The following is a 12,971-nucleotide window of genomic DNA, read 5'->3' on the forward strand; positions in this document are numbered from 1 at the left end:
AGATATGAATGGCGGGACTATGTGAGACGACAAATAGCCCTCTCATATGCTTCAAACGGTTTTCGAATATGTATTACGGTTAACGGGAAACAGTTTTTGCAATGCTTTTTTAGTCAAACTGGCTGGCTCAAACAGAGAATTGTCTCCCCCTGGATGTCTCACTCACAGCTGGCAGAGAGGATTATTCACCATGGCAACGGAACCCAGAGCAGGGAGAGCTGCTTAGGACTACAAATACGCATCACTGTAGTTCTAACTAGTAGTTCAGTTAAAACAGAGGAGGACTGAGCTGGCCTTTACAACAACTTGCTGCTATGGGCTGTATATAACTAATTTAACCCTGTCACTGTTACACATGGGATGAGTCTAGCCCTTTGAAATGAAGCTTACTGAAAATTTCAAAATAAAAGCCCTTGAAAATTTTTACATCAGGTCATTGCTTTTTTGAGCGTTATATGACTGATTTAATCCAATGACTGTTACACATGGGATGACTTTGACCCTTTCAAATGAAGCTTAACAAAAATTTCAAAATAAAAGCCTTGGCAATTTTTACATCATATATTTGCTCATTTTTGGCTTTATGTGACTGGTTTATCCAAAGCACTCTTACACATTGGATTAGTGTGGGCATTTAATATGAAGCTTACTGCAAATTTCAAAATAAAAGCCTCAATATGCCCCTCTGGACAGTGCACCGCCGGAGGCGGTGCAATGATATCATTCTGCATTATCTGTTTATCCGAGGTTAGGGAACTGCCTTGCGTAGCAAGGCAGTTCATTAGCATTAGCCTTTTAGCTTAAATAAGCTATTACCTATTTTTCTTACTTATCTGCCATGTTTAGTATACTGAAGGAATTAAGTAAATTACAGAGAACATTCTAATAATATCCCACATGCTACTGAGAGCATTCACGCTAACATTAGCATTTTTGCTCATTTTAGCTTATACACTTACTTTATCATACTGAATGGTGCATGTCCAGTTTACTTAACATTCTTGTGATTCTATTGATTACACTGCAGCTTTCTTTAGCATTGATGCAAATTGTTAGCATCAGAACGCTGGGTCCAAACCGACGGGCACACTTTGGCAGGCCCCATTTAAATTTCTTCAGGAATTTTCTAGTTCTTAACTTATTCTTCCGTCACCGTGAATGCGGCTCGTACCGCTGCGAGCCCACCCACAAAAGTGGTATCAAAACGTGCGGCTCGATCCCGTGAGGTGTGCTATTACTTTTGGTGGGATTTGGAGTTACCATGGCGACGTAAAAAGCAAAAAACGACCCCAAAATCACTAACGAGCTCACCAGGTGCATCTCTCGTCGTCAAGGGGATGAGGCAACCAGTAAATCCTGAAAATACCCTATTTTTGAGGATTTTCTGTGTAAATCATAACTTTATGTAGAAACGCCATTCAAACTTCATTTTGTAGATACGTCCGTTATCTCTTTTAAAGTGAAGACAGCACGTCAATATGTATTATGGTTTGTCCACAACTTCTTTCTAAGCGACCCAAAGTTTTTGATTTTTGGAAAAATCAGAGTGTGAAGGCCGCTCCGCTAGAGTGAGAGTCAGAGCGACATTTTGACCCCAAATCATTTTTTAACTCGCCCTCACGCTCACAAATATTGCATGATTGGTATCAAACTTGGTCATGACATTGATACGCGTGCCTGCTCCGGTCAAATGTTTTCAAAAATTATCTAGCGCTTACAGTTTTCTCTCCAGGTGCTTCAGAGCAAAGTCATGCGCCAGGGTAGCAGACAGATCTCACTGATTCACTTCCATGTATTTCTGAAAAATTTCAGACCTTGGCACACACTTTTTTTATCTCATCGCTGTTAATACTGTGAGTGAGGTAGAGATATGAATGGCGGGACTATGTGAGACGACAAATAGCCCTCTCATATGCTTCAAACGGTTTTCGAATATGTATTACGGTTCCCCGACGGAAACTGTTTTTTGCAATGCTTTTTTTAGTCAAACTGGCTGGCTCAAACAGAGAATTGTCTCCCCCTGGATGTCTCACTCACAGCTGGCAGAGAGGATTATTTACCATGGCAACGGAACCCAGAGCAGGGAGATTTGCTGAGGACTACAAATACGCATCACTGTAGTTCGAACTAGTAGTTCAGTTAAAACAGAGGAGGACTGAGCTGGCCTTTACAACAACTTGCTGCTATGGGCTGTATATAACTCATTTAACCCTGTCACTGTTACACATGGGATGAGTTTGGCCCTTTGAAATGAAGCTTACTGAAAATTTCAAAATAAAAGCCCTTGAACATTTTTACATCAGGTCATTGCTTTGTTGAGCGTTATATGACTGATTTAATCCAATGACTGTTACACATGGGATGACTTTGACCCTTTCAAATGAAGCTTAACAAAAATTTCAAAATAAAAGCCTTGGGAATTTTTACATCATGTAATTGCTCTTTTTGGCTTTATGTGACTGGTTTATCCAAAGCACTCTTACACATTGGATTAGTGTGGGCATTTAATATGAAGCTTACTGCAAATTTCAAAATAAAAGCCTCAATATGCCCCTCTGGACAGTGCACCGCCAGAGGCGGTGCAGTGATATCATTCTGCATTATCTGTTTATCGAAGGTTAGGGAACTGCCTTGCTGCGCAAGGCAGTTCATTAGCATTAGCCTTTTAGCTTAAATAAGCTATTTTCTATTTTTCAGACTTATTAGCCATGTTTAGTATACTTAATGGAGTAAGTAAATGACAGTAAACATTCTAATGATACCCCACATGCTACTGAAAGTATTTATGCTTACATTAGCATATTTGCTCATTTTAGCTAATGCACTTGCTTTATCATACTGAATGTTGCATGTCCAGCTTACTTAACATTCTTGTGATTCTCCACATGCTATTGATTACATTGCAGCTTTCTTTAGCATTGATGCAAATTCTTAGCATCAGAACGCTGGGTCCAAACCGACGGGCACACTTTGGCAGGCCCCAGTTAAATTTCTTCAGGAATTTTCTAGTTGATTTCTGTTCTTTTTTTTCATTTATTAGCTCTTTTTCTGGTTTTCACTATATGCTATTCAAATACATATTATTCATGGACTTCTTTTCAATGATGTTGTTAATCTTTTGGAAATGATAAAATTGTGTGCCCCTATGCTTTTGAAACAGATTTCATTTTTTTTTATCACCAATTCATACATGTATTTATCTTCCAGCTAAAATGCCAACAAATTTTTAAAGTGTGTCTCTCTCTCCCTGTTTCTCTCTTTTTTTTTTTTTTCTTTTTTTGCATCTGTCTTATGTCTTCTTCTGCTTGCATGCTGCTTTGCCATGGCCCAAACTGTGGGTCTTCCTTCAGCCAGTCCACCATCTTGCTGCCTGTTACAGCTTGGCTCAATGAGCTTATAAAAGGCTTTCACCTCCTGCTAATGTCAACACCACCACTTCACCTCCAGCCACAGTTGTGCCAATCTTATGCCGCCTAACTAGTTTTGTAAGTCATTGCATGGTGTTGGTTTACAACGAAATTGAAATTTTTTGTGCTACTTTGTAATCTAGATTTTGCAGGTTCTAATTAAATGTACAGTTCCAACGCAATATTGATGTTATTTTGACTTAAAATGAATTAGCATGACTTGTGAAAAGAAGTGTAGGCTAACCAGAAATACACAATCAGTCATTTTTTTATCAGGTTTATAAGCTCTATATGGTGATTTTTATAACTTGGGATTCAAAAACATTTGCACAGTGGTTAGGGTTCTGCTTGGAAGTAAAGTACAAATGATTGATACTGGAAATAATAGTTAACATGTTCAGTTTTTTCAGTCATGTTCAGCAGTATTTTCAGTGATTTCAGCCAATCATTTCCACACCACCTGCAGTTGCTATTGTTGCCTCCTGCCTTTTGTATAGATGCTTGAAAAATAAATGAAAATGTATTTTATTGTACCTTCGAAAGGCATTCCTACCTTTCCACAGTCATGTCACAGTTACAAACTCTATAGGTTTTTGATGAATTTTCCTGACAAATATTGGAAACATGTGAAGTATATTTAGTTTAACCACAATTTATTCTAAGTAAAGTCCCTTGCCAACCAATTGCCAGCAGTACTCTCTTATCTCTCTGTAAGCTAATCTTAGTATAAATCAATCTAGGACAGGTGTTTTGATTCATTTATTTATTTATTTTTGTCATGTCCTTCTGAAAAAATATATCTTTGCTGTCATTCATACTTAATTTCTGTCTCTTTCTTGTTTTCTTTCCCAGGCTAGACTGTTGGAGCGGAAAGACCAGGAGCTGGCCACAATCCAGAGTTTCTACAAAGAGCAATTAGAAATGATGGAGAAAAAAGTAAGAATACTTTTGCCATTTCTGCTGATTGTTTGTTGAAGTATTTGAAAATCACAAAAAAAATCTAATGGATCTTGAATCTAATGTCATACAAGAAGAAAGTTTGTGGTGTAAAGTATCAGGACTTATTGAAAAATGTGTGACCCACAGCAGCTTTTAACGCAAAAAACAGGTCGTTTAGAAAATAGTGTGAAGCTGAAGTGGGGAGGAACCTGCTTAAAAATATAAGTAAACCCATAACTCAATGGACATAACATTAGACATTTGACATGTCAGCAGCACAGTGGCTAGGACCTGTGGCTGCAGAACAACACCCCATCACCGCCTCTCTACTCCCATACTAAAGTTCTCCTGCTAGGTTTTTGTGTTGATGTGAGTTTAATTTCTGATAAACATTGTGCTGTGTATTGTAGCCAAGCATCTCTGTCTTGGTCATCATTTGCAATGTCTCTGCTCATTACAATTACCATGTAAAAGTAAAGTAAAATGGAGAGAAAGAAATTATGTTATGAAACTTTAAGTGGCAACCTAATATGAAGTAAAGCTATGAAATCATCGAAGAAAAACAAACTCTCCTGTATGCTATTGCCTTTTTCTCCTTGCCCATCCTCTGGGTGATACTGTGTGTATTCACAGCTTTTCCCTCAAGTATTAGTTGGAGACTCTTTGGCTCTTCCACTCTAACCCTCCCTCCCTGCGGCAGGGCCCATCAGGTATACAGGAGGGGACCTTATCTAGTCCCTGGCACTCACCTCCTTTAGGCCTTTGAGAAAACCTTTTACATAGCCAAGTTAAATGGTGGGGTCTCTGCATGACTCATAGCAAGCGGCATGCGCTGCAATGCTTGACAGAGAAGACTGATTGGCAGGAGAGTGCAGGATGCTCTATCTTTCTTCGCTTGCCGCCACAGTCCCTTTTTCTCTCCTATCTTTTTCTCCCCCCATCATTTTCTCGCAGCTGACCTGCATGTGGATGAGGTAGTGAGAAAGAAAGGGACTGAGTGGGAGGAGATAAAAAAAAAAGGCTATACGGACTGTGCATTAAACAGACTGTCTGTCCTCAGTCGACGACCATCTTCCACCTTATTTTCCTTCATTTTGCAGTCCAACACTTTATTCATCCGGCTCTCCATTCATGGCATTGCTCCTATTTTGCTGCCTATCCTTCCCCTTTTTATTCTCCTATAACCGTTGCTGAATTTAGTTGGTTGAAAATAAATGGTCTCTTAAAACCTGAATGGTGACTGACAGAGGTCATGTACATAAAATTAAAAAGACTGAAAGAGTTCATGAGTCAGTCATATATTTAAGAAAGCTTTTCAGAATATATGTATTGTCAAGAATAAATAAAAGAAAAAGCATTTATAACAGAGTCAATTCAGTTGTTTCATCAGCACTTTCTATTCTGTTGCTGCTGATAGTCCTAGATAGTTTTACTCTGACACAGCCTAGATCAAAAGTCACCAACTTTTTTGAGACTGGGAGCTACTTCACGGGTACAGAGTAACATGAAGGGCTACTTGTTTGATCCAGACGTAAATATTCTTGGCTCAGCCTTTATCACAATAATTTATATATGTAAATATGATTACATCCTGCCTGATCATATTAATGTTAAGGACTACTCACAACAGTTATCAGTAAGGACAGCTATGGTTAATTGCTATTATGTGATCAGATGTTCTTAGTTCAGAGTTTTAAGTTGGTGAGGTGGAGCACGCCAAAGCCTAAATCTTATTGGTCAGTTTGTCTTTGTTTATTTCACGGGTTGGTGTTTTTCTGTAAGCTAAACATGAATGAGTGGAGCTTGAACCTCTCGTAGTTCTAAGAGCCCGCTTGAGCTTTTTACAGTGTGCGGTTCTGGCGGGTCGCTGGTTTATTAGCTTTTTTTGTGGTTTCGCGAACTGAACAGTTGACGGGTCACCCGCTGGCCGACACCAGCAGATGTCAAAAAAAAAAAAAGGTCAGACAAATCGGATTGTTTTTGTTTGCAAACGAGGAACTCCACACCTGCCAATGTTGGTCAAATCTCTGATGGCTCGCCAGAAGGTTGCATTTAGCACAGACCATGAGTATTATTCTTCTGTGCCAGATTTTTGTTTGTCTTAAGGCTCCATACTTTGGACTCTGAACCAGATGACCGAATTTAAAGAATTATCAAAAGGTCTAAGCACATTTCATGGAAAAATACCTAAACAGAGTTTTGAAAATTTTCACTCAAAAAAATAAAACAATACAGAACAAACAAAAAAAACATTAAAGGAAATGCAGTCCATTGTATTATCAGTGCTGGTTCTGACTCACTTGAACCTAGATTCCTTAATGGACAAATGTTTTTGCTCTACCTGGGTCCCTTCAAACCCACCATAGCTCTGGCAGCTGGAGCATCTGAGAGAGACAAGGTCACAAGGGATCATCAAAGTCACAAGAAGACTTTGATATACCAAAATGACTGGGTAAAAGATTATATTTCATCAAATATGAACTTTCTTATGGCATAAGAGACAGAACTTGTGCAGATGCAATGAATTAATAGAGCTTAGTCACAAGAATGGTGTTTTTTTTTGTTTGGTTTGGTTTTTTTGCATAAAACAATATAGCAACAGAAATTATTTTTTTGTATAAACACTCTCCAAGGAGAAATTTTAACCATTAAAAACATTAATAAAGAATAAAATAAAATTTGTATAAATTGTAGACAAATGTGCTCAAAAGAAGTGTGTTCAGCTGCCTTATCAGTAGATGCATGAGCACAAGTAAGCTTATTTTGAAGAGCAGATAACAGTCTGCAAAAAATAGCAAAAGAAACATGAAAACTGACATCGCATTTAGTCCGCCATATGTGGCAAACTATATCTAATGGGAAGGTTGGACAGTGAGACTTTTAATGTCTTCTCTTTCATGAAGGCAAACACGCACAGAATCAAAACCCAGAATCATCGAGATTCCACTTACTGAACATGCAGGAACATCCTTCAAATCTCCTCTCTCCCAGTCCCCACTCTCCACTGTCTTTTTTGGAAGCTCTCCTAATCTCTATGCAGTGTACAGGTAGAGTATATCCTACTTCCTGTGGCAACATAACCCGTGACTCTGTAAACAAGTCTTAGTTTAAAATTCACCTCGTTTAATCTCCTCTTCTCCCCCTTCTTTGCCGACTTGTCCCTCAGAAAGAAAAATTAATCCGCCTTCGTCCATGCGTGGAGCGTGAAAGAACCCCTCCCTTCAAAACCCTGACATCAGCCCATCTCAGTCAACAGCTCCTAGAGGGTGTTCAGACAAGTGTGCATGCAAGGATCATCTGAACACAGAGATTCGGGAGCAAATACAGATTTAGTCACACACCTGCATGTATGCAAGATTATACACAAACACAGCACACATGCATTCACACTAATCCCCTCCATGAGCCTTTCCAACAACCTCAAAACCCAGCTCTCCCCCTTGGAGGGTTATCATCTCCCCCTTTCCAGTCTCTCCACATTGGGCTTTTGTCCCCATGGGTGGAAACGACTGGGAAGAGCTCAGAGCATGTGTGCCAGTGATAGGTGCTCCTCTTCTCTGGTGTCACGAGAGCTGATCTGGGACTGCTGCTTGAAGTCTGCTCTGGTGAAAATACCCAAAATTTTATGTTAATAAACTGAAACACAAAACAGTCTCACTGTCCCACGACAACTCAAACTCAGAAGCTCAAGCTGCTAATCCAGATGCTCCAGTAATGACTCCATTTTCTTTTTCTTCTGTGCTGCTTTTCTTTTCTTGCACGACCAGAGGAAATAGTCAATTATAATTTAGTCAATAGAGTATTTTGTGGTTCACTATTTCTTTAATCACAAATAAATATTTCTAAATATGCTCAAGTTTTGTTTGACAGAAAATGCGCCTGTCACATCACTGTGCTGCTCTGCATTTTCTGTGGCATAAGATGAACGATCGACTCAGGTTGAACAGATTGTTTTCTGTTTTCTTTTTTGTCACACATTTTTCAAATTGGCATTTTAATTTCAGTTAAAGTTGATGCGAGTAAGCAATTAAAGAAGCTGTCAAATTATGATTTCCTTTTTTTGAGGGCAAAAACGTATCCAAACTCGCTATGAGAAAAAATTTTGAAACTACTTATTGTCAAATTCATTGAGGAGGTCACAAGCAGAACCACAACTGCATTTAAAGCACTGCAGGCCTCACTGGCCTGTTAATTAATTTCTTATTCATCCTGTTGACACTTGCCTAAGTGTCAACTATCGACATAAATATGTTTAATTGGAATCCGAATTTTAAAAGCTGTTGAATTTATAACTTAAAGACACAAAAATTACATATAATTCCAAATTATGTACAATCGTTTGCTGCCTAAAGAAACTCCTGCTCCTTCCTTTGTTGTCCTGTTCTCTGTCTTGTATAATCAGAGATTTTCACAAATTTGAGTATCAGTGGATTTTTTTTTTTTTTTTCCATTTTGCAAATCTTGGCTCTAACACTAGACATCCCACTGGTTCATTTGGCTAATTTAAATTCACATATTCACTAAAAACCTGTCAAAGTTACAACTTACTTCCCTCCAACAGAAATTGCTTAGGGCTTCTTCAGTCCCAAACTGTTTTATTAAGGCATTTATTGGAAACAACTTAGGTACAGTAAATTATCGAAACACTTAAGTGCATAACATGAAAGTACAGCTGTGTATGAAATGACAGTTTTTCCAGAAAGTGAGATAAGCCTCAAAATCCCTAGCTTCTATTTTCAGTCATATAAATGTATTACGAACACTTCGCATTCTATTTAAAAGCAAAACATGTAAATGTAACAAATTGATGAGTCTACATAAATTCAGAGATAAAAATGATTATTAGATGTTTAAAAACATAGCAGTGGTGGCATTTTTTCTAAACTTAATAGTTGTTGAAACAACAAATGCCTACTTTTAATACAGATATTTACATAGCCATGGTGTCTGATAACCACTTCAAATCTTCGTATTAAAGTCAGTGGGAGTCACCTGACAAACTGCATGTGGCACCTAGACCAGAAAACGACAAGTTTGCAAATCTTTCTGTTTAGATCAGTCATTGTATTTTTTATTTTTATTTTTTGGCAAACTCTGGTCCTATCACACCATGTCATGTTTTCACAACAATGGTGCATTGTGGGACCAATAGTTTTCTAGAGAGCAAAATTGTGGAGACCACAGTAGTGGTTCTCCTATGCTATTTTGGCTTATTTTCCATTTATAAGGAAATGTTTTGGTTTTCTCCTTGTCTTTCTTTTTTTTTATCAAATTCAATTGATTGAACTTGATGCTATTTGAAGGTAATATTTTGAACCCCTTTTCAATCAATAATTAAATTACTTTGAATTAACAACATGCATATCCTGACAGTTGGGTCTTTCTGTTATATATTATTCTACTACATCTACTAGGATAAAACAAGCCAAGTACATTTTTCCCAAATACATCGACTAATCTGGTCTTTGATGTGTCGCTATTACACAGCTGTATATGATGTCAGAGTGAATCACACCAGATGTCTTATTTATTTTTTACCCCTCCAGGGGGTCTTTTGTGGGCTCCAGTGTCTCTTATATGAAAATAGGCTGACAGGAACAGGGGAAGGAGAGGGAGGAAGACATGCGGTAAATGTTCCCGGGTCCAGGATTCGAACCCATGATGGCCGCGTCGAGGACTCAAGGCCTCCAAACATGGGTCACTCTATCCCCTACGCCACCACAGCACGCCCAGATGTCTTATTTTTAAAGTTTCATTTCTTATTCCATCCTGTTTTGACCTATGAAACTTGATTAGTTTATTATAATTGTACTCGGGATACATTTTCAATGATTATGTTTTCAGTGCCAAATCTGGGTAATTGTTAGAACTTTTAATTTAAGAAAATAGATATTCATTTTATTAAAGAGGTTAAACTATAGTCATACAGGATTGTAGTTTAAACATATTCATTCACATTCATTTGTACCTTTATTAATCAAAGTCAATTGTAAAAAGTCAGTACAGTATCGCAGTCTGGAGAGACAGTTGTTGATCTGAAATGTGCTCTATTTTAGAAGGATAACTTCTGTCATAAAGCCTTAATGACTAAGAAAGGAAATGATATAGGGGCAGATTGCTGCATCACAAAGAATAGAAGTTGAACAGATTAGGTAAAAAATGCCTGTGAGAATATGTTGAGTCTTTTCCAACATCAGGCATTCAAACCGGGGCAAGCCTGTCTGTAGATGAGCCTAAAATAATGAGATATGAAAATGACTTGCGGGCACTGAAGGAGTAGAGGGCTAGGGATTGTGGGGGAGGTTTGTGTTTGATCCCATCTCTTCCCTGCACAGTCACTTCAATTATCTTCCTCTCCTATCACCTCATCTATTGGGAATATAGGGAGTTATTAAGTAAAAGCTCGAGAGCTGCGGTTATTGGTTTAAAATGGTGATTACTGCAGTGAATGTGTATGAGAGGGTGGCAAAAAAGAGATTAAGTTCATGTTTGGATTTTTTTTTTAAACAAACCTTTTCATATATTTTGACACTAAGCCTTTGAGGTGATCCTCATGAGCAGCTAACATGGAATTTATTTTTAGATATCAAATCGTATGCATTTTTTAAATGCTATCTGCTTTATTCTCCACAATGCAGTGTACTTAACACTGCGACCACTTGACTATTCAGGTAAACATCTGCTGTATGTGACTTTGCCCAGCAGGTAAAAGCTGCATCTGAGTTGTAATTGCTATTTAAATGCCAGAGTTTCTTGCATGAAATCAAACATTATGGAGTACCACCAGAGCGTCAATATTCAGATTTGTAAGCAGGCTGTAAAATCCAAAGGTCACTAATTTATGGAATGTGACATTTCTGTGGTGCTTTCTGCATTTTACTCATCACTTCTGGCCTATTAATGCATAAATTAAAGCAGAAAAAAAAATGTTGCAACTGTAGTAATACTGTGTAAATATTCAAGTTGTGCTTTGGTTCATTAAACTTGAATTGAAAATTTTGAAAGTCAAGCTTTTATGCTTAATAATGATGCAACTTCAAATCGGAATTATGTTAAACCCCAGAAACATTTTCTTGAATTAAAAGAAGCCTGAATGAGCAGCCTACTCCATACTCTGAATATACTATATATTTTGAGCTCTTAGACATTTTAAAAATAATCTCTCACATTTTAATCTTTGTGGTTTTCCCCACAGAACCTTGAGAACTACAAGCAGACAGCTGAAGAGTACTTTGAGGCTGCAGCTAAAACTGGAGAGCGGATACGGTAAGTACTAAATATTTGAACTGTTACATTTGTAATTATGTTTCATCCTCACTGCCTCATTACATTTTCAGTCTGTAGTACTAAATCAGTTTACGCAGTGGACTTTATTTGTGATTTAATTTTGTTTCCTTTTGTTTGCAAATCCAACGGATAAAAGTTTTATAGTGTTGCAGTGGAACGAAAACCATCAATGAGAAAACAACAATTTAACAAGTGTCAGACAACAGTGTGTGTGGAGGCTATTTGCAATATTATAGGTCTGCTAATGTGGACTCTCAAGCCTCAAGCTGCCTGTTAAACAGTTTTACTCACAGTTGTGAGACTGGGTGATAATTTACTATTATCACCCCTCATTTATTCTATTATTATATTGTGACTGAGACGTCAAATTAACATGGACAATTACTTTTTTCCATGCTTGAATATGTAGTAAAATTGTAGTGAAGTGTCAAAACAGCAGATTTAGGCATAAGGAGATATTACACATGAAACTGGTCTTTAAAACGGTGACATCTATTTTGATGTCCGCAAAACTTATTTAAAAGAATCTAATTCCTTAGATGTGAAACATAATACGGAATATTTGTACATGAATTCATCCGAAAGAAGGCATGCTTCAGTGTACGGATAAGAAAGGATATCTTGGCATAAGATCTCACAAAAAAATTAAGTTGCTATCAGTATGTGACTTTGTTGGAGCTTTTGTTATAGGCCCTTGGAATAAATTATTTAAGCTTGTCTCCCAATTATATCTTTCTATAAAACTCTATTTTTATTGAACACATTTAAACATATTCAGATTTTGCAAGAAGGTCATGATGCTCCTGCGAGAAAAACCTCACCTGTTGTCAGAAAGTATACCAGTTTTATTCCACACGTACCTACTGTCATGCTGACGCTGTCAGAGTATGTGGGACTTGCTAATTAATTCTGCTTCATAACACCAATTCTCATTGCTTTCTGTCATTTAGTCAGAATGTGTTCAGTTTTCTTATGGGCATTCATTAGCACATGTCTACACGTTTTATTAGAATTTTCCAAATTTCATGAGATTTACCTAAAAGCCTGGATATGAAGCCCTCTGATTGGAACCACTCCATCATAACTCAGTCTGCCGCAGACTGAAGTCGTTTGCAGTCTCTAACAGGTTTTCTTCTAGAGTTGCCCTGCATTTAGCTCCATCCACCTTCCCATGAGCTGTGACCTTTTCCCCAGGCTGTGCTGAAGATAAACATTCCTACGGAATTATGCTGCCACCACTAGAAGCAGTGTAATGGTTCTTTTAAATTGTGTTTTTCCAATGAAAATGTAATCGCAAATCCTGCGTTATGGATGACTTTGTGTTTTCAAGCTTGTCTT

The 12,971-nt window shown here is 37.7% G+C and overlaps 1 protein-coding gene across 3 annotated transcripts in view; it reads left to right on the plus strand.

Moving 5' to 3' along the window:
* Nucleotides 1-12,971, plus strand: part of chchd6b (coiled-coil-helix-coiled-coil-helix domain containing 6b) — a 63,379-nt gene that overhangs the window by 22,776 nt on the left and 27,632 nt on the right. For all 3 annotated transcript variants that reach the window (XM_044122396.1, XM_044122397.1, XM_044122395.1), the window contains 2 exons: nt 4,260-4,343; nt 11,542-11,612. In XM_044122396.1, coding sequence (XP_043978331.1) covers nt 4,260-4,343; nt 11,542-11,612 — 155 coding nt within the window. The remainder of the gene's footprint in view (nt 1-4,259; nt 4,344-11,541; nt 11,613-12,971) is intronic.

Source organism: Gambusia affinis, linkage group LG07, assembly GCF_019740435.1.
Source record: "Gambusia affinis linkage group LG07, SWU_Gaff_1.0, whole genome shotgun sequence".
Classification (NCBI taxonomy): domain Eukaryota; kingdom Metazoa; phylum Chordata; class Actinopteri; order Cyprinodontiformes; family Poeciliidae; genus Gambusia; species Gambusia affinis.